The sequence below is a fragment of the Heterocephalus glaber genome, unplaced genomic scaffold, assembly GCF_053883595.1.
Source record: "Heterocephalus glaber isolate CG9 unplaced genomic scaffold, H.glaber_assembly_v1.0 deba00000594, whole genome shotgun sequence".
NCBI classification, from domain to species: Eukaryota; Metazoa; Chordata; class Mammalia; order Rodentia; family Bathyergidae; genus Heterocephalus; species Heterocephalus glaber.
This window is the reverse complement of record NW_028258151.1, coordinates 20162314-20183545: the sequence shown is the minus strand read 5'-3', so window position 1 is coordinate 20183545 and position 21232 is coordinate 20162314. Positions and strand designations below refer to the sequence as shown.

The 21232-nt window shown below is 52.3% G+C and overlaps 1 protein-coding gene across 4 annotated transcripts in view; it reads right to left on the bottom strand.

Annotated features, from left to right (window-relative positions):
- Positions 1-4114: 4114 nt before the first annotated feature.
- Positions 4115-21232, bottom strand: part of Osbpl5 (oxysterol binding protein like 5) — a 59974-nt gene continuing 42856 nt past the window's right edge. For all 4 annotated transcript variants that reach the window (XM_004852130.4, XM_087205483.1, XM_021264443.2 and 1 more), the window contains 15 exons: positions 20134-20314; positions 19695-19899; positions 17874-18058; positions 17397-17478; positions 16370-16468; positions 15912-16008; positions 14776-14874; positions 9231-9328; positions 8820-8909; positions 8594-8730; positions 7991-8176; positions 7569-7695; positions 6620-6752; positions 5980-6082; positions 4115-5336 (listed from right to left, as the gene is read on the bottom strand). In XM_004852130.4, coding sequence (XP_004852187.1) covers positions 5198-5336; positions 5980-6082; positions 6620-6752; positions 7569-7695; positions 7991-8176; positions 8594-8730; positions 8820-8909; positions 9231-9328; positions 14776-14874; positions 15912-16008; positions 16370-16468; positions 17397-17478; positions 17874-18058; positions 19695-19899; positions 20134-20314 — 1961 coding nt within the window. In that variant the 3' untranslated portion in view covers positions 4115-5197. The remainder of the gene's footprint in view (positions 5337-5979; positions 6083-6619; positions 6753-7568; positions 7696-7990; positions 8177-8593; positions 8731-8819; positions 8910-9230; positions 9329-14775; positions 14875-15911; positions 16009-16369; positions 16469-17396; positions 17479-17873; positions 18059-19694; positions 19900-20133; positions 20315-21232) is intronic.

Genomic DNA, 21232 nt, shown 5'->3' with positions numbered 1-21232 from the left:
AACAGTAAAAGGAATTACAAGAGTACTATGAATAATTGTGTGTCAACAAATTGGAAAACCTGGATGAAACTGACAAATTCCTAGAAACAAACTTAATCAGATACAGCAGCACTATTCACAGTAGCCAAAAAGAAACAACTCAGTATCAATGGACAGAAGAACAGATAAACAAAATGTTGTCCATTCATCATACAGTGAAATATCATTCAGCCTTAAAAAGGAAAGAAATTCTGACACTTGCTACAACATGGATGAATCTTGACAGCATTGTACTCAGTGAAATAAGCCAATCACAAAAGGACAAAAATTGCATGATTCTATTTATATCAGGTTCTTAGAAGAGTCAAATTCACAGAGAAAGTAGGATGGTGGGTGTCAGGGGCTGGGGAGGGGAGTGAAAGTTAGCTTTTTAGTTTCAGAGGATGAAAATATTCTTGAAATAGATGGTGGTGATGGTGGCATAACATAAATGTATTTGATGCTACTGAGAAGTACACTTAAAATGGTATTTTTTATGTTATGTATATTTTACCAAAATTTAAAACCCATAAAAGGAATTTAGCTCAGTGGTTCTGCTGCCCGCCTTGCAGGCTCAAGGACCTGGGTTCGATCCCCAGCCCCCCCGCCAAAAGGAACAATAAAAACATAGATCTTCTCTGAAATAAAAGATACCCCAAGGAAAAGTAGATGTAAAATTCTTATGCTTATTGCACCTATATAAATATTGAACCTAACAAAATAAAGGCTAAAAAGACAAAGTTGGAGGGGCCCCATTCCCAGTGTTATATCTCTTCCTATTCAGACTGTCTGGAAGCACAAGGGGGTACTCCATTTCTTTGACTTATACATGGGGTATGACAAGTACCTCTTCACCTGGATATCTTATAGCCAGCTCAGACACAGCATTTCTCCACATGACAATTATTTATTTTTTCTAGCATCCTTCAGATGGGCTTTGTCCTCATTGTTCTTCTAGCCTCAGCCCACCTAAGTCCTCCCAATCTTCATGCCTGTTCCCAAGAACTGGCCATTCAGCTGTTTCTGCTCAACACATTCCTGATGCTTAATGCATGAATCCTTTTCCAGCACTTCTCTGACACTCTAATAACCAGCTGGAATAACAATTCAATCCAGTTCTGACCAGGGTCCCTGGAGGTAGTGTCCCATCCCACGGGTTAAGGGATTGACCCATAAGGCTGCTTCCACAGCAGGTACCAGTTGCAAACCACAGGCTTCCATGAATTCCAACTAACCTGCTACAGTTGGGGATTCCCATCATTACCCCCTCCTCAGGTTCAGCAACTCCCTGACATGACCAATGGAGCTCAGGAATGCACTTCCCAGGAGAGCACATCTATTACACAGGACACATCTCTGAACAGCCAGCAGAAGGGATGCAGGCGTGAGTGGGAAAGGACAGGCACAGAGCTTCCACTGTAGCCCCAGGCCCACCTCCCAGCATCTCCTTGTGTTCCTCAATCAAGAAATCTGAACTCTCTTGTCAAGGGGTGTTTATGAAGATTTCATTAATTGAGCAAGGCTGATAAATTTGCTGGCCATTGGTGACTCAAGAAATCTCAGTCTCTTGCTGCAACTGGAGGTCAGAGGTGAGAATTCAAGGTCTTGTTTTCAATTTGTGGTGGTTTTTGACCAGCAAACCGGAGTGATCTAAGGTTACTTAGGGCTACCTGACAGCCAATTGTATAATCTTACAAGCAGCTGTGCCACAGGAAACATGTTCTTCCTTGCATTCTAGTGTCATGTAACATGATAGGGGTTTTAAATGACAATTGAATTTAACTTTTCTTTACTGGTGTTCAACTGTGAGAGGAAAATAGAGACCCAGTTTAAGAGGAAGCCTGTCTGAGTGACATCAAAGGATTAAGGGCAAAGACATGCAAAAGGAGCAAAGGGAGGCTGAGGGAAGAACAGGGGCAGAGTGAGAGGCTCTGGGTAAGTGTAAAATGAAATCCCATTCTGCTCAGGCACGGGCTCACAGAAAATGAAACCACAGTGCAGTCAAGCTCAGGCTCATGGTGGGGCACAACCTCCTGAGGAGAGGGGACAGCTATCCTGTCTCCACTGAACCAGCATCTGTGACTACTGGGTCCAGGCATCCCACTGAGTCTCCCTCTCCTGAAGGCCAGGTTGGGGGAACTGTTGAGTGTTTAAGAAAACTGTGCTCACGGCTCTGGCCTCACCTTTCTCCTGGTCATGCATTAGGGCACACTCTAGCTCCCACTGCTCCAATGAGTTGCTTCTTCCTTGCCAGGGTAGCAGCAACTTCTCTGCCTACCTGCGCCCCTGGCAGGAATCCCCAGCCCCTACATGATGCCCACCCACCTGCACCAGGAGCAATAGCTGGAGCCCACAACTGGAACAAATCCATCAAAGGAGGGGGTCCCCCTTTGTTGGCCAGAAGAGGGTCTAGGCTTTCAAAGGGTGTCACCCTACCCTCTCCAGGTCCTGCTCACTTAGGGTTATGGTAACACACCCCATCGAACACACCCACACTGAGGTCTGGTTGGGGTGGCTATCACTGTTAAGGAAACCACACACTACTCTGGCTCCAGTGACACTTCTTCTGATCTCGAGAACAGCAGGGTACTGCCCAACTCCTGCTTGTGATAGTTGGGTTCTGGGATGCAGACTAAGAGTGGGAAAGTGGTCTTGTTTCACAAGTGGTCTGCTTTCCTTCTGACTTCAAATTGCAAAACTTGCCTGGGAGGTTCTCAAAGCTCTACAGCCCAATGCTGTGCCTACCTGTGCCAGGAAAAGTAGCAACCACAGAGCAGACAGCCAAGTCGAGCTCACTGAAGCCAAGTGAGCACCCCAGCCAGCTGGTCTGGGGCTGTTCTATGCAGCAGAGCAGATGGGTCAGATGGGACTCTGCCCTAGTTATGCCTTTGGTTGCTCATGCAGCCATCCCATGCAAATGGGAATCAACCAGGATGGGGAGGTGTAGATGACTAATCAGGTTGTTGAATTTCCTCCGCCCTCACCAACTTCAAGTTTTCCACCTTGTGACAAACTGCCTGGGCTCCTCAGACAGCCTCCCTCCCACTTGTTCAGTTTCTCCCATCTTTTAGACAGTAGCTGTTATGACTTGTGTCTAAATGTCCCTTCAATGCCTCATTTGGTCATAGGTGGGACTTTTCAGAGGTAGCTGGATCTAGAGTGTGTGATGGTGTGATTACTAAAGTAGTCCACCAGGGCCGGGGATTTAGCTCAATGGCACTGTGCCTGCTTGGCAGGTGCAAGGTAATGAGTTCGAATCCCAGTACTGAAAAAGAAATTTATAGTCTACTGATTGGTTTGGCATAGTTCTGGGTGTAGATAATAGCAAGTCCATGCTGTGGTGTGATTGGCACCACCCAGAAGGCAGGTAGCCTAGGTGGATATAAAGGGACAGAAAAAAGGCCGGCCTGCTGCTGTTTCTTTACTTTGCTGCCTTCTGACACCATGAACTGTTTCTCCTCTGTGATGCCCCTCTGCCATGCCACCCTGCCTTGGAGCCAGCCAATTATGGACTGAAACCTCTACAAACTGTGAGCTAAATAAATCTTTCCTTCTTTAACTTTGGGTGCTGGGTATTTTATCTCAGCAACGAGAAAAGTAACGAAGACAGTGGCCCTCTTGGACAGGCTCCCCTCACTCGGAGAGTCTCTCCCTCATCCCAGTCTTCCTACCTACAGCCCTTTCCACTACTTGGACGGCCTCCCCCCAACGTGTTCAGCCTCTACCCCCAACCCCCCCTACAGAAACCCTCCCCTCTCGGCAAGCCTTGCCCTCCCCAACACCCTATTTTTTAGACAACCTCCACCCCAACAGTCGTCTCAACTCAGACAACCCCCACCTGCTACAGCCCCTTCTACCACTGGGACAGCACCTCCGGCGTCCTCCCTTCCCCGAAGCCTCTCCTTCCCCCTCTGACAGCTTCCATCCTCCTCACCTTTGACAGGCAGCCCTCCATGGCCATCCCTACACTTTCCGTCATCTCCGCCTCTTCAGACCCACAGCCTCCTCCTACCTCTTGGATAGCCTCTCTCCAGTTTGGAATCTGTCCCCAGGAAGACCCCCTTGTTTCCAGAAGTCCCCAAGAAGAGAACACACAACACATGTGTCCGTTTATTTCAAGGCATGGAGCATAGACATGTCCCCAGATCGGGGAGGGGGACAGACAAGAACATGGGTACAAAACGAGGAAAATGGAAGAATTAGTTATGTAGAGACAGCACCCACAAAGTAGTTTAAGGCTCCAAATGTAAATATGTGTAGATGCTCACACACGCACACGTGCATACACACAGAGTGCCATTGACACAGGAACTGGGCCCTGAGGCTCTCTGCTAGCAGAGGCCTAAAATATTGCAATTATTATGTGTATTAAAAAAGTGTAAAACAAATGGGAAGACTGCAAAGTGGCAAGCTTGAGCCTTCTTGACTTCAGAGCCACCTCCTGTGCCCTGCTCCTGGGCACATGCTCACATTCAGGGTAGGCTGGGCACATCCCCTGCACAAGCAGGCTCCTCCCACTGTGGGGTTGAGGAGAGTCCTGGTACCTACCTGTACTTGGCTGCTGTCCAAACAGCACAGTGGCAGAATAAAAGCCCCACTGTCTTCCCCAGAGCAGCCCCAGCCTGCCGAAGGGTCCACTGGAGGTCCCTCCAGGGTGACCTCAGAATTTTGGGCAGGGTCCCAGGAAGGCAGGTCTGTGTATCTTGGAGGTCAAGCCCTGGGGACTTCTGGGTGTCCTGCCTTGCTCCTCTAAACCGTGCTCACTCACTGCCACTGGGTGTGACTGTCCAACATCTAGACGGGCCTCCCACCCCACATGCATAGATGCCATGTGGGCTGGATTGAGAATGATGAGGCAAGAGGACCAGGGCATCCCTCAGGACAGAAGCTGCATTTGGCTTTAGCATTAAGGCCAGCGCTGAGCAGAGGACACTGCAGGCAAGGCCCATGGTCTCCTGCAAAGGCCACTGCCTCCCCTAGAGGGCCACACACTCCAGGCTGCAGTGCACTGATGGCCACAGGGCCTGTCTGCTGTCCTTTGGGCATGGCCCCTCTGTCACAGTGGCCATGCCTATTGAGCCTCTCTGCCTCCACGGGGCTGGCTTAAAGTGCTGGGTGCCTGGAAGGGAGAGCTGGGCTGCTGGAGTTCTGTAAGCCATGTCCCACTGCCAGAGGGCTCTTATTTGAGGGCATAGTTGATGAGCAGCTGACAGGCCAGGAACACGCAGAGCAGGAACCAGGAGTGGGGCCTGTGCAGGAGGCCTGAGGGTGGTGCCTGCCTGGTCCGCACTGCACAGCTCAGCATGGCCGAGAGGTGCCTGCAATGACAAAGTGGATGCTATACTGGCCTGCATGGCCACCCTCCTAGACCAGAGATGTCTGTATGTCTCTAGAGGACAGTGACCTGCACTTTGCTGAGGAGTGGGGAAGAGCCATGCTTGCTTGGTGCAGGTAGCACACTATGGGATCAGCAAGGCAGGAGAAGACAAGGCAAAAGAAAGGACTTCCTCTTTCTGGAGCTGAGATATCATTTTTTCCTGCCCTCGAACATCAGGACCCCAGGCTTTCTGGCCTTTGAAGAACTTACACCAGTGGTCCTCTAGGTTCTCAGATCTTAGCCCTGGTCTGAGTTATACTATGCCCTTTCCCAGTTGGTTCTGTGGCTGTCAGATCTAGCCTGAGCTGTGGGCTGCTGGCATCCTGCTTCCAGATCTCTCCTGGGGCCACACTTATGCCCAGGCCTAAGCCCAGCCCCAAACTCTAAGCTCTTTGAAATCTGCAGCTCAAGTTCTGATAATAGGAGCCACCCAGTTTATTCAGACCCACTTCCTGTGTAGCTGGAGAGCTGGGCCTCTGCCCCCACAGCTGAGCTCCCATATGAAGTCAGCTACACCTTTGTAGGCCCCAGGCTTCCCTGGTCACCCTCTCACCACCTGTGTCTCTGTCTGGAGCCTGGCCTACCTGTGCAGCTCCTGCTGGGCCTCCTGGATGGACAACACAGCCTCCTGCAGGGCCTGCAGCCGGTGCACCTCCCTCCTGCACCGAGGGCATGGGCTGTCACTGCCTGGATGCCCGTGGGGAAGGGAGGACACAGGCAAGGAGGAGAGAAGCAGGGTCAGTGGATCTCACACTAGCAGGCATCCTGGCCCTGACATGCCCAGGAATTAGCCACAGACACAGAGAGGCAGGAGAGGTGAGGAGGAAGTTTCTGGAGGGACTCCCAGGCCCAGTGGCCTCTAACAAACCCTGAAGACTGTGGTGAGACACAGGCCCCAGTGACAACGAAGCAGAAGATGGACCAGCAGGGGTGGGGGCAGGATGACAGACACGCTCTACACTGCCCCTGCAGCTCAGCAAACTGTGGCCTGAGTCTGCTCCCCCTCCCCTGCTACAACCCTCCTCAGCCCATTTTTCAGAGGAGGAAACTGAGGCTCAGTTTGCCAAAGGCAAACAAAGATGCACTTGGATCCCAGGAAGGCATTCCCCTGGCCTTCCCATCCTGCTAAGGGCCTGGAGGCAGCCAGCCACCTCCCAACCTCCTTACCGGGTTATGTCAAGGTGCCTGCCAGGCAAGCTTCAGGTCTGTCCAAGGAGGGCTTACCAGGAACAAAGTCGCCATCCTCATCTGAGAGCTCTGGGCAGGACTCAGGCGTGGAGCCGCTGCTCTCGGTGACCTGGCTGTGGCCTGAGGGCTGGTCACTGGCCTTGCGGAGTCGCCGATCTGGGCCAGGCCTCTGCAGAGAGATGGAGTTGCTTCTGCCCAGAGCCCATAGACACCAGGATGGGCTCCTTAAGGATATGATGGCCTGTTTACGTCAGGACAGTGCTGGCCAGAGTTGGTGGAACACAAGTGAATAAATCCAGTGGTTTTAGAGTTGGACAGAGGAGGTCTGAACCTCCACTCTGGTGTGGAAGCTGTTCTGGGCTCTGTCCTAACTTACTGCTGCTGCTGCCCTCTGCAGGGCTGAGGGCCAATAAGTGGTAATGCCTCTGCACGCACTGGCCAGCACACAGCAGATGCTGTTCACACCTGGGACACAGACCGCTGGACCTGGGCACTGCCAGATAGGGTATCCATGGAAGTCTCAGGCATCTGCAAAGGCATACTTCCTGCCAGGGCCTGACCCTCCTCATTTCTTCCCGGAGCTGCCCTGCATCCCCTCATACCCTTTCCAGGGCCCAGATATGTGCAAACGCTGGTTTCTCTTCCTACCTTGCAGCACCTAGGCTGCCTTGGGCCCCAGTGTCCTCATCTGAAGAATGGGATTCTGTGGCTACTAACATGGAAGAAGGTGATGAGTAGGAGCCAGAAGACCCTACTCAGAGCCCTGCACAGTGAGGCCCAACAACCCAAGCATCCTGCAAATGCAGGCATCTTGGGTCCCGTGCTGAGCAGGAGGGGCTGGGGCCAGCAGAGGCCACTGCAAGGCAGAAGTTGGGAGGATGGCAGAGCAGGGCATAGAGGGAGGAGGGTTGGGTGGGGAGTAAGGGTGTAGGTGGCAGCCACACCTGCAGCTAGGGAGCCTGGCCAGGGCCCTGGGGGCACTGACCTTGTGCCCAGAGCCTGGGCTGCCCAGGAAAGTGGTCTGATGGGCCATGGTCTCTCGCTCTAGGGTGTGCAGAACTCCATCCTGCTCAAACTGGGCTATGTCCTTCAGCGGGTCCCAGGGCCTGTGGCTGGAGGGTCCACAGGGCATCCATCAGCAGAAATGGTGACCTTTGTGGACCTCAAAGAAAGGGGCTCTGTCCAGGCCCAACCCTCAGCTTCCCTAGGGTGGGTGGAGCCTCCCAGGGCGTCCCATGTGGGGGCGTGGCAGGGCCCATCTCCCCTCCCACTCCCATCACTGTGCCTCCAGGAGACAGGCTGGGGTAAGAAAGGGAAGTGGGAGCCCCTGTGGTCTTCTCAAGCCTGGGTAGTCTGCTAGGCCTGGTCACAATGCAAGGCACAGGGGCTGTCGCATGCCATGCTCACTTTTCATATCGGTAGCGCCACTCCTGAGTGAGCGGATCCAGGTGGAAGAGTTGCGGCTTCCAAGGGGTGAGGTTCTGCTGGCGCTCGCGGGAACGCTGCCGCTGTGCCTCCTCCAGTATGAACTTCTCCTGTGTGGCCTTGTGCTGGTCACCTTCGAGGATGGCCCTAGTGACATGCTGCCAGAGCCTGCAGGGCCGGGGACCTGCCCTGAGCTGAGGGCCTAATTGGCCATGTCCCCTCGGCAGGGTGGAATCAGGGCCCCTCTGAACTGGGAGGGAGACTCAGACTGCTTCTAGCTATAGGGAACTCACTAGTTTGCAGAGAGCTGTGTCTCTCAGGGCACCGTTTTGTTGATCTGAGAACTTTTCTTCACTTCCTGCCTGGAGAGACTTCCCTGTGGAGCTGATGGTCACCTGCTGACAGTGACGAAGACCCCCTCCCTCTAGCTGTTGTCAGTAGGACTTATGGTCTGCCTTGAGGGGCCTGTCCTCCCTGCCAGGGGCATCTTGGAACGTGCTCAGGGCACTGTGACCCTGCCAACCTTCCTGCTTGGTCATGACAGGCTGTGGTCAGTGGGTTCTCTTGGCATGAGTTAGGACTCACCTCTCGGACTCTAGCTCTGTCTGTTCTTCAAATAGCACTGTGTGCCGCTTCAACCGCTGTGCTTGGACCTCCTTGCTCGGGGTCCAGAAGAGCTCGGAGTTTCCGCTGCCCTCCTCCTTGATAAACACGTCTCTGTCCTGCCCCAGATGGCCAGGTGGTGTTAGAGCTGAGCCCATGATGACCACCCCAGGGCCCAACCAGGTGTGCCCCAGAAGACATCCCTTACCCAGTGTCCAGTGAGACGTGCCAAGACCTCCTCTCCAGACATGATCTTTCCTGAGATCTGGTTGATGTGGGTGCTGCCCCCAAAGAAAGGCTGCGGGGGACACCGGGACAGATGGGTGCCTGTGAGCCAGGAGGAGGCCCAAAGCCAGAGGACATCACCCTCTCCCAAAGGTCTCAGCCTGAGCTCAAGCCTACAGGGTCACCATCATGGGGACAAGACCTAGGTCTGTTCTGGCCCTGCTGTGTGACCTGAAGGCATCCCCTTTCTCTCTCTGGGTCCTATCTGTCCCATGGAGATGTACAGAGCTGCCTGCTTAGGTACACTTCCCTGGAGTGAAGAGGGGATCCCCAAAGCCTTGGTCCTTCCCTGGCCTGAACTTCAGGCCTGCCTCCCCCAGGCAGTGCCCACTACCTTGAGCTTGAAGTCCAGCTCAACTTGGAGGTTGTTCTTCTCGCAGGCGATGGTCACCTTCCCCCCCAGCTCCAGGGTCATGGTGCCATATAGGAGCCCTGAAATGTAGCCGTGTCGGGATTGAGATCTAGCAGCCCCGGTCCCTGGGAGGCCCATGTCAGACCCCAGGAGGGCCAAAAGGAGCATGGAGTGGGCAGGTGCTCTGGGAGAACACATGTGGGGAGAGTCTTTCAACCACAGAGCTCAGGGGCATGCCATTCCCTCAGTAACCATCCCCAGGAAGGGGTCTCTGTCTTTGCCAGTGCCTCTGTTCAGGTCCAGAAGCTGCCTGCACCCTCTGCTGAGTTCCCCAAAATAACACAAGCTATTTGTAACAGCTGAAAGTTTGAAACAGACCCAACCTTCCTTAGGTGACTAGCTGTGTACCCTGGCCCACGTATAGGACAGCAAATGGGATAGGAAGAACCTGGAGGGTCCCTGTGCTGCTGAGGGGTTGCCAGGTCACATTGGCGGTGAGGGAAGCCAGAGACAACTCAGTGTGAGCGCAGGCGCCCATCCTCTGTCAGGGTTTGGAGTCCCAGAGAGATGCAGATTTTTCCTGCACCTTATTTTGTGGTTTAGACTTTGGAACTGGGTTGATACTTACATAATAATAAAAAATTTAAAAAGTAGTTCCTGGAAATCAAAAGTAAAATGAAACCCAAATTTTACTTTTTTTTTTTTCTTCCAAACTTTACTTTTGATTTGAAGAATCCTCAAAACCAGAACTGGGTATCAGTTGGTGGCCTGATCTTGGAGGGAACCTATGCCGGGTGACTCTGAAAATCCCAGTGGGATATACTTAGGACAAACACTATTCTAAAATCAAGCTACACCTGTTTTCACTCACGATACCGTGACTCTGGCTTTTCTGAGATTGCTGCATGTGTGATGGGGTTTAGGATGCAAAAGTAGCTGTGGCTGTGGCTCGAGCTCGGTTTTTGGTGTGGAGAATAGAGATCAGATGCCAGGGCAAGGGGACAGCCCCAATCTGCCATCTTGAACCTGGATAGGAAGAGTAAGTGTGAACTCAGATCTACTGTATTTCTTTTCTTTTTTTTTTTTTTAGGGTACTGGGGATCGAACTCAGGTCCTTGCGCTTGCGCAGCAGGCAGCGAAACCGCTGAGCTAAATCCCCAGCCCCTCTACTGTATTTCTAAAATGAGAAAGGTTTCTAAGCTCGGCTCACTGGAAAGCCCTGGTGACAATGACCAAGCTACCCCTAAAAAACAGATCTGGAGATGGATGGTTGTGATGGCTACAACTGTGATACATGTGTTAATACCCCTGGATGGCGCACTGCAGGGTGATCAAGAGAGCAAAGTTTATGGATTTTACCACAATAAAAAATATTACAAAATACGACCTCTAGATTGTGGTTTCTGTTAATAGTTTGGACCTAAAATGCACCCCCAAGAGCTCATGTATTCACAAGTAGGATCACAAGGTGAGGAGATCATGGGGCAATAACTTCATAGCTGAATGAGGTATTAGGATGAGGGGTCCAGTGGGAGGAGGTGGGTCAGTGGGGGTGCCTTTGGAGAGCTTATCTCTCATCCGGGCTCCCCCAACCTTTTCTCTCTTTGTTTTCTGGACACCATGAGTTGAGCAGTTTTCTTCTGCCATAACCTTTACCATGATATTCCTGCCCTAGAGCCAGCAGATCATGAGCTTAAAAAATCTCTGAAATTGTGGGCCAAAGTAAACTCTTTTCTCCTTTAAGTTGTATTTCAGGTATTTTGTCCCAGCAATGGAAGGGTGATTAATACAGACTATATTTCCTACTGGAGGGAACTAGTGTTCCCTGAAGATGTCTGCAGTGAGAAATGTCCACATGCTCATGGGGTCATAGGACTACTGCAGAAGGAAAGGTCAGAAAGCTCTGGGGCAGGGGTCCCCACAGCAGGAGGTAAGCAGCAAGTGAGTGAGTGAAGCTTCATCTGTATTGACAGCTGCTCCCTATCAATTATTGCCTGAGCTCCACTTCCTGTCAGATGATTGGCAGCATTAGATTCTCTTGATTAAATTTTTTTTTTTTTTTGGTACTGGAGATCGAACTGGGGTCCTTGTGCTTGCAAAGCAGGTGGCAGAACCATTGCGCTAAATCCCTGGCCCCTGCAGCATTAGATTCTCAAAGTTGAGTTTGAACCTGACTGTGAACTCCACAAATGAGGGATCTAGGTTTCATGCTCCTTATGAGAACCTACTGCTTGATGATCTGAGGTGGAGCTGAGGTGGTGATGCTAGTGCTGGAGAGTGACTGCAAATAGAGAATAACATTACAGAGAGTTCTGAGTGCATAGAGATCATAGTATCTTAATTGCTTGCAGCCTTTGTGTCAGGTGACAAGCTGCATCTGGTGGGAGGCTTTAGAGTAGCAAATGAGTTGATAGGAACATCTAATTGCAGGAAAACAGCCCAGGGCTTCTGCTGATTCTGAATTACGATGAGCTGTATAATTATTTCATTATATATTGCAATATGATAACAACAGAAATAAAGTGCAGAATAAATGTAACATGCTCGAATCATTCCCAAACCACTCCTAACCTCTGGTCTGGGGAAACATTATCGTCCATGAAACCAGTTTCTGGTGCCAAAAAGGGTGGGGACCACTGCTCTAGAGTGTAGATAGGACCCAAAAGCCAACGCGGCATTCTCAGGCCCGAGCTGGGACAATCTGAGTCTCAATGAGGACAATAATTGGAATGTCCTGAAATCTTCAGGTCTGTTCCTGTCACATCATACAGCAGTATGACCTTAACAAGGAAACCTTTGGAGGATGCCAGGGGACAAAGTCACTATTTAAAAAAGAGAAAGAATCTGGCATTTATTCTCAAAATGAACCGAACCTCCTGGGTAACCACGCAGGAGATAAGGGCAGTTTCTCTTTCGAGAAGCTTCCTCCAGATTTCAAAAAAAAGGGTAAGAAGGATCTGGTCCTCCTGCAAAGCCCAACAGACCAGCAGATAAGGCATAGATTTAATGCATTAATGTCGCAAACACAGCAGGGGCCAGGTGCTGTGCCCCTGGAATGCCACTGGGCCCTGTGAAGGGCCTTGTCACAAAAACTGGGCTGAATGTGATAGAGCTTCCATAGATCAAGTAGATGAACAGATGAAGACAAATAAAAGGGAAATTCTCTGGAGGAAAAAATGAACAAGGAGGATGAGAAGGTGCAAGAGGGGTATATAGGAGAGGAAGAGGATGGCCAGTAGAGAGAGGGAGTAAAAGGAGGAGGAGGAGGGGAGGAAAAAGAGGGAAGAAAAGGAGCATAGGAGGTGCAGGAGATGATGAGAAAAAGGTGGCAGACAAGGAGTGAGACTCAAGAGGAGGAGAAAGGAAGATGAGGAAGAGGAGGAGAAAGAGGAGGGAGACGGAGGAGAAAGACATAGAAAGAAGTGGAAGAAGACAGGAGGAAGAAGAGGAGGAAAGAGGCGGTGGAGAAGGTAAGACAAGGAAGATGAGGAGGAGGAGGAAGACAGACCAGGACGAGGAGAGAGACAGGGGATGAGTATGATGAGAGGAGGACAAGGAGTACTTTCAGATCTGAGACCTCGGGTTGGCGGCCCTGTAGGAAGCAGTGGACAGATCCTGGCCACAACAGCAAGGAGAGTCTGTACCCAGACATCCCCACAAAGCGGTGACTGTCACGGCTCCCTCAGTAGAAGGAGAGCTGCAGCAAGACTGATCACAGCGAAGGGAGAGCCAAAGGAACACGGTCACTGGCCTTGGTGCTGAGGTTACAAACAAAACCAAAACAATGTGTGAGGTGAGTTTGGGATCGACACGGACACTTCCTATGTGGCCTACTATGGCAAACCAGGAAAAGCTCCCAGCAAAATTATATTGTCCCATCTTGGGCCAGAAGGGGCCACAGCTGGCTCTTGGGTTCCACTGACACCTTAGAGATCTGCGAATCTCCTTCCTTCTACTGTGACTACATGAAACATTTGGCATTTCCCACCTCGTATCTCCAAGGTCATCCATCACATCTACAGTCATACATTGAAGAAGTATTTATGAGCGTTTTTAAAGGCATCTGTGTGGGAAGTGGAGATACAGCAGCCAACACATTACAACATTAGAATTACTAAATAGAGAAGGTAAAATTGTTTACACCGCTTAAGGAGTCATCAAAAGAGACGGTACACATGACCATAGAACAAGGTATAAGCATAAAGAACAGGCAGGTCAGAAACAGAATCAAGTAGAACTTCTGGGGTAAAAAACGAACTCCAGTGAAATTGAAAAATCCATGGATGAATTAAGCATCAGGAAGAGTTGAAGACAGAACTAAAGAAATTATGGAGAATGCAAAGATATAGGAGAGAATCATTAGAGGATACAAGGGACAGAAGTCTGTTTTGGACATGTCTTATGGGATTCTAGAAGGAAAAACAAAGAAATTTGGAGTGAAGTAGTATTAAAAAATAATGGGCCGGGGATTTAGCTCAGTGGTTTCGCCACCTGCTGTGCAAGCACAAGGACCCGAGTTTGATCCCTGGTACCAAAAAAAAAAGCAAAAAAATAATGGCTAAAAATTTCCAGGATTGATCAAAGCCATGGAACCTCAGGTTTAAGAGATCAAAGAAAAAACCCAACCAACCAAAACCTTTAAGGTGCAAAAATAAAAAAAGAAACTCAGAGATATGAAGAAGTTAAAGACATGGAGGAATACTGAAAATAATGCATAGTAAAAGAGGCCAATCCAAAAAGGCGACATGCAGTGTAATTCCAACTACATGGCATTCTGGGAAAGGCAAAACTATGGTGACATTAAAAAGATCAGTCTTTTCCAGAGGCTGGGAGAGGAGAGATGACCAGGTGGATTAATCCATGAGTATCTAATCATAAGAGAATTTTAGGAAGGTGAATTTATTCTGTGATGCTGTAATGGTGGGTCCATGACATTATACATTTGTCAGAACTCCGAGAAAGTACTACACAAAGAATGACCCTAACAGAAACCATGAACTTCAGCTAATAATTTATCAATATCAGCTCATGAGTTGTAACAAATGTACCATACTAATGGTTGATGTTAATGATGGGGGAAGCTTGCTCTGTGTGTGTGTGTGTGTGTGTGTGTGTAGGGAGTAATGGGAGCTCTGTACCTTCTGCTCAATTTTTCTGTAAACCTAAAACTACTGTTAAAAATCAAAGGCTACTAACTAAAACATAAACAATAAGTGAAAACTTTGACACAGCAGTGAGACTTCAGAACACCAAAGACATTGATCTTAAAACTGGATACAGAGCAAAACAGCTACGGTAATAGAGACTGACAGCCAATTGATCACCAATCACAATGGGAGCCAGAAGGAAATTAAAGACTGTTTATAAAAAGGAGAAAACACTACCTGGAATTACACACTCAGCTTTAAAGATCACTGATGAAAAAAGGGGAAATAAGGATATCTTCAAACAGAAACAAAAGCCCTTAGCACCCACTGCATTCCAAAGGGGCAGCCTGGGCTCCGTCCTGGGGGTGGGAAGTGCTCACCTCTGCAGTGGGCATAGGGCATGGTGAGGGTGTAGTCCTCTGCTCGGTTCAGGAAGGTGAGTGTGGCCTTGCCATCCAGGAGAGCTGACAGTGAGTTTCCTACAGAGATAGAGACAGGGACCAGTGAGCACAGACAGCTACTTGGCACTCAGGCCACCCCTGAAGTCAGAGGACCTGAGCTCCCTTCCAACAGGTGCAAGAGCTCCTGGTATCTCCAGCTGTGCGGCTGTGGGTGAGTCACTTACCCTCTCTAAGCCTCAGGTTCTGTTACAGCCCTGCCCAGTTCATGCATCAGCTGCCCTAAGAAGTGGTTACATAACTTGCTGCATGTTAACAGTTTATTTCAGTTACTAGGTCAGGGCTTCTGAGGTGGAGCCTCCGGGCTGAGTCCTTCTTGCATTTTAAACAGTACTGTTGTGGGAGGCACCTCACCTGGGACCAGGAATCACAGCCACTACCAGGACAGGAGCATAGGGTAGAAAAGGTAAGCTGAGGTTGAGCACAGAGGCCACTGTCACCCCTCACAGGAAGCTGGGCACATGGGGGCACTCAGCTCACACCTGCCCACAGGTGATAGCAGTAAACAAGGTATGCCTGATGGGGAGACGGAAATGGACACTTTCTACACATCAGGCTGCCAGGTCCAGGGGAGGCACTGAACCTTTCTGCGATAACAGACTGTTCCACCCTACCTGTCCCATGCAGTGGCCACCAGCCAGGTATGGCTACTGACAACATGTGATGTGGCCCATGCAACTGAAGGACTGAGCTGGGCTTTCAGTTTTATTTCCTATCTATCTCTCTATCTACTCATTCAGTGCTGGGGATGGAACCCAGGCCTCCAGGCCTCATGCATGCTAGGTAAGCGCTCTACCACTGAGCCAAAGGCTATTTTAATCAATTTAAAGGACCACACATGCCAGTGACTCTGGAACTGGACAGCTTAGCTCTGCTCTCTTGTTCTCCTGCAACAAGGGCCCACTCTCTGCTGAGAGACTTGTCCAATCAAGGGTCTGAGCAATTTTACCACTGGCATGGCTCCTGGCATGAAGGGACCTCTGCGGCTTCAGGTCCTGGGGCGATGTCTCCCCCCCACTTGCCCAAGGGTCAAGAAGGGCCCAGTCGAGCCCCCTCACCGTAGAACCGGGACTTGGCCGTGATGCTCCCACTCATGCAGAAGCCGTCCTTCCGGTTGCTGATGTGGAAGGCAGACACGGGTGGGTGGTGAGACACCTATGGCCAGAGAAGAGGCTCTGGAAATGTCCAGGAAGGACAATCCCAGGGAGCAAAAGGGCATCTTCACATCCCTCCCAGATCCAGGAGCAGGCATTCAGGGCATCCTCAGGGAATTCCAGGGGAGCAGGGCCTGAATCACAAGCCTGGGAAGACTTGAATCCCTGATCTACTCTGGAGTGATCCTTGGGAAGCAGGATGGGTTGCCCCCTTCCTTGGGAGACATGATGCTGTGTTTGCACCTTCTGGGAGAATCTATATGCCCTTCCCACTGGTAGGATATGGGGCAAAGGTCAGACCTGCCCTGGCAACTGCTAGGCCTGCCTCCCCACCCCCAGGGCCTGCTTAGGTGGGGCCTTGCCTGCTCTGCTATGTAGAAGGTGTGGCTGTTGGTCTGGGGGTGGAGCCAGCAGCAGCGGAAGGTCTCCCCCAGGATGGGGTTGTAGGGCTTCTTGATTCCCTGCAGGGAAAGCACAGAAATGCATTGGAGGAACCGAGCAGGAAAGTGCCTCTGAGCAGGGCCAGGCCATGGGCCTGTGCAGGGCAGGGTGGACAGAGGGACAGTGTGGCAGGCTGCACCCATCTCTAGGAGGGAGCCTGGTTTGCTGCCAGTATCTGGGACCAGCACCCTACTTCTGCTCTGGAAAGTTTACTCTGCCTATGGCTTACATTTTTGGGGGACAGCCTCGGGATACCCTGTGCACTTTTCAGCTCTCCCTGGACTTTTGGTATAGCCCATGCATGGCCTGTTTAAGCTCAGCTCAGGACACACCAGGCAGTGGGAAGACCTGGCCTCACCCCAGACTCTCTGTGAGTCTGGGGTGGTCCCTTCCCCTCTCTGGGCCTCAGTTTCCCCATTTGTGCAATGAAGAAGTGGAATTAGAACGTGTGTCCTATGGACCCCCAGGGGTCCTGGCAGGATCCCAGCAGTGGATAGAGCTGCAGACCCCTCCCCCCCACTACAACCAGGGCAGTTCTGCTGTCAGCTGAGTCCCGAGTTTGAGATCCTTAAAAAGGAGTCAGTGACCAGGAATTATGAAAACCTAAGGTTACCTTGAGGTTGAGGCCAGAAGCTGTTTCCTGGCCCCGTTGTGTGTGTTGCAGTCTCTAACACAGCCTGAGGCTGTTTCCCTGGAGGAGGGGAAGGGCTCCAGCTTGGGTCTTTCAGGGAACAGGGACAACCTTTGGGGGCCTGGCTTGAGGAATCCAGAAGGCCTCTCCATGGGAGGTCAGAGGGACTCCATTTCTGAGGACCTGGAGCCATGGCAGGGATGACCAGGATCTTTCAATGCTATGGGGGTAGGAAGTGGCACAGGGACTCAGATCCTGGGGATGAGGGCTGAGGACAGACCCCTGGCTGCAGTGTCCTCCCCACGGCTGCCTCTCACCTTGGGCTTCTTGTAGAAGCCAGACAGGTACCACCGCAGCACGAGCTTGATGCGGCCATAGGCGCTGTCCTCCACCGCAGCCCTGTGTGGAGTTGGGGGCTCTGAGTCCACACAGGGCTCCTAGTACGCTCCCTCCTCCCCTCACCCTCTGAGCATTCCAGTCTCTGTCCATGCAGCTGCGAGAGGCTACCCTGGCCCTGCTGCTCTGGACACCCTCTGCTGATCCTGCCATGCAGCCCCGAAGCAGGGGAATCCTCTAGAAAGTGCCAGAGCTCCTCTCACGTGGGGGCAGAGAGAAAGCCACAGGCTCGGGGTCATCAGGGTACCACTGCCATCTCCAAGAATAGATGCTTGCATCCTGCTGTGCACCCTCTGCTTGGCTCCCAAGTGTGGGGACCCTATGGCACCCCCTGCTGGGCACTGGGGTCCTCCATGGGTTGCAGGGCTGCAGGCTTCCCTCCCTGGCCGGCCTCGCACCTGGACAGCAGGTCGGCGTGGTAGTAGTAGTCCGAGAGCTTGTTGAGGAAGGAGCGCGGCTCCAGCACGAAGGTGGGCAGCACCACACGTGACAGGTCCATGCCAGGCCGCAGCTGCCGCAGGAGCACCCACATCAGGTTCTTGTTTTCCTCTGACACCGTCTCTACCTGGGACACCTCACCCAGCTGCAGCAGAAGACACGGTCAGGTCCTGGGGAGCTGCAAAGGTGGCTCCACTTTGTGCTGCCTGAGGAGATGGACTGGGGCAGGACAGAGTAGCTGGCCCCGGCTGGAGGAGATGTGGGGTGGGGTTGGGGTAACACCTGTCCCCCGACCTGGGTGTGGACCCTGACCTGGGCCCTGCACCTTAAGAGCCTGACTGGCTGCATCTGATCCTCCCTCCTCAAGGTGCCCATCTTTCCAGAAGGGGCCACTGGCCCTGCCCAGGTCACTTATGCCACCTCCAGCTGGCAGACCTGGGGTCTCTCCTTGCCCTGTGTGAATCCCCCAAATTCAGGAGGGGTCGGGCCTGACTTAGTAGCTGGAACCCATCTGTGGACTTCAGTGATGGCCCCACAGGGAGGCAGAAGCCCTTCCCATGGGCCTCTGGGTCCAGGCCACAGGAAAGCCTTGGCTCCTCAAACCTCACAGCTGCCCAATGAGAGGGGTACTGCAAACCTGCTCCTCCACTGGAGAAAAATATTAACCTTTTTGTTGTTTTTAACCACTTTATTGAGGGATAGTTGTCATACACAAAGCTTTAGGTATCTAATATAAACCCGGAGGAATGCGGAGATACACACACACAAAGCCTGCGCCACAATCTGCCATAGCTGCCCCACCACCTCCGAAAGACCTGGGCTTACATCAGTCTCTTCCTCGTCTGCATGTCATAGAGCGAGGAGTGGGAGCTGCCCTGCACGCCCTCCTTTTCTTTTCCACCACCTCTCACCCTCATCACAGCTACCAAATAAATATCGTGGAGTTACTGGGCCTTGGGCTTTCGCTTTTGACCCTGTGGTGGGGGCAGGAGGCAGGGCCTGTGTGTGCCCTCCACCAACCTGCAGGTGAGCAGAAAGATCTCTAAAGGGTGGCAGAGCTGTCTGGAGACAGCCAGGAGGGCAGGCTCTGTGCTGTGCTCACAGGACAGGGCCATCCAGTGAGCCCCTGGCCCTGGCAGAGTGCTACCCAAGGCCAAGAGCCTTCTCCCTGAGAACCGGCAGTTTTTCTGTTGTCACTGCTGGGAGGGCTCTGCAGCTTCTAGGCCTGTGGGCATAACTGGACTTGGCTGGAACCCCAAACCCTTCATCCTTTAGTGCGGCTGAGCTGCAGGTGCTGAGGGTATGCCCGGGCCCTCGGGGACAGCCTGAGCCCAGGGTCCCCACCTCTAGACTTAGGCCTCACAGAAACCCAGGTCACAGGACTGGTGTCCTCCTCCTTTACAGAGTGGACAAGGTTGGTGTGGGGAGGGTAGGAACCTGAATTCAGGGCTGTCTACATCCTCAGCAAACCTAAGAGAGAGAGAGCAGAATGGGGGCCACAGCGAACCCTGCTGCTCTCGCACCACAGTGTGTTCAGCCCACTCCAGCCCCAGGACCTTGCCTATTACCTCTGCAAAACTCTGCCCCACGCCTACATCTCCTCCATCCCTACATTCCATACCAGGGGTGCTGGGTTTAGCAAAAGGAATGGTGTTCATCCATAAAGGCCCAGCTGCCACCCACACGGGTTGTGGTGGGTGGCATAAAGGCCTGGGAGACCCCTCCCCAGACCCTGATTGCTCTCTCCCTGCCCCTCTGCTGCAGGTTTCCCCGGCTCTCACCTCCGCAAGCTCTTCCTGGACCTGCTCCACATAGGAGGTCCCTTTCCGTGGCCCCCCAGGGCCCTCAGACTGGTCACTCCCGCTCTCATTGGTCTTCCGGCTCAGGTCCTGGGTCTCTGCATCTGAGTCTTCAGCATTTTCTCGCTCAGACTTGTCCGAGAACCCGTCGTTCTCCAGGTGGTTCTCCAGGGAAGACCCGTTCAGCCTGGAAGGTGGACACGCCCACAGCACAAGGTCACAGGTGAGCTCCAGGCACACACGCCCACCGGGGCTCTGGGCATCCCTCAACGCAGGTGCTTTACACACGGTTCTGCATTTAATTCCTCCACTACTGAGCTGGACACCATCGGCCCCACTGCATAAATGAAGAAGCTGATGTGCCAGGGCTTGGGTCGCTCCCTCCCCTGCTCCCACCTGCAGGACACCCGGCCCAGCTCACGGGAACAGGTCCTGGTCAGGGTGGATGGCCACCGATGCAGGCAGCCCGTAGACCGAGGATGGCGACCCGTCAGGCGAGGACCCTGGCTCTGGCTCCCCATCTCGGCTCTGCTTGCAGGAGCTCAGTCGCAGCAGGCTGGAGCAGCGCAGAGCCAGCTCCAGGGCGTCCAGCCAGCAGCGACCTGCGAGGAACAGGAGAGGGAGTTACAGGGTGAGCCCGGTAAGTCTCCCCTGCCTGCCTCTCCAGCCCCGAGCCCCACCTCCTACAGGGAAATTCCCACCCCTCCTAGCCACACCCTCCTGACAGGACGTAGAGTTCTTACTTCTCCAAGCTTTTCCCTCATGATGTTCTTGGAAATCGGGAGTTTCTTTCCCTACTTAAACCAGGACACTGGCTCTTGGTGGAGCATTTCTGAGGGTATGGCACTGGGGGACACTGGGAAATGTAGGGAGGGGCTACTGGGATGGACAGTGGCTCCTGGTTTGCCAGTGCTTCCCTCTTGCTGCGGTTTATTGCAGCCTGGGCTGGACACGTGCATAGACTGGGAGGATTATGGGTGAGCAGCACACGAAGCAGAGAGCTGGGAAGGTCACTGCTGGCGCGCTGGCCAGGGTCCCTGAACACGAGTTTTGTGCTTAACACAAAGGACTAGATAATGTTACACACCCTTTGAACTCCACTCCAAGGCATCCTCTTCCTCCTCCAGGAAGCTCACCTTGATGCCTACAGGGGCTGTGGACACCTAAATCTTGGCCCCTGCAAATCAGGGACTCCTCTTGGGCTTTAGCGTTGTCTGATGGTTTGTTGCTCACCTTCCCTTTGCCCTCCAAGATTGTAGGTCCCATGAGGACAAGGGCTTCCCTGTCCACTCCAGGGCTCAGGTGGGACAGGCCCAGAATGAGGAAATGATAGTAATATTAATGGGACCTAATGACATTAAATGGACTCAGGTTGGCCAGAGAAGGGAGTGTGGGTGTGGCATTTGACCACTAGGGGGCAACATGGTACAAGCAGATAGAATATGAGCAGGAATCCTAGTCAGGAAAGAACAAAGCCAAAGTCAGAGCCAGGTAGCCGTAGGTGAGGAGGACACACTGCC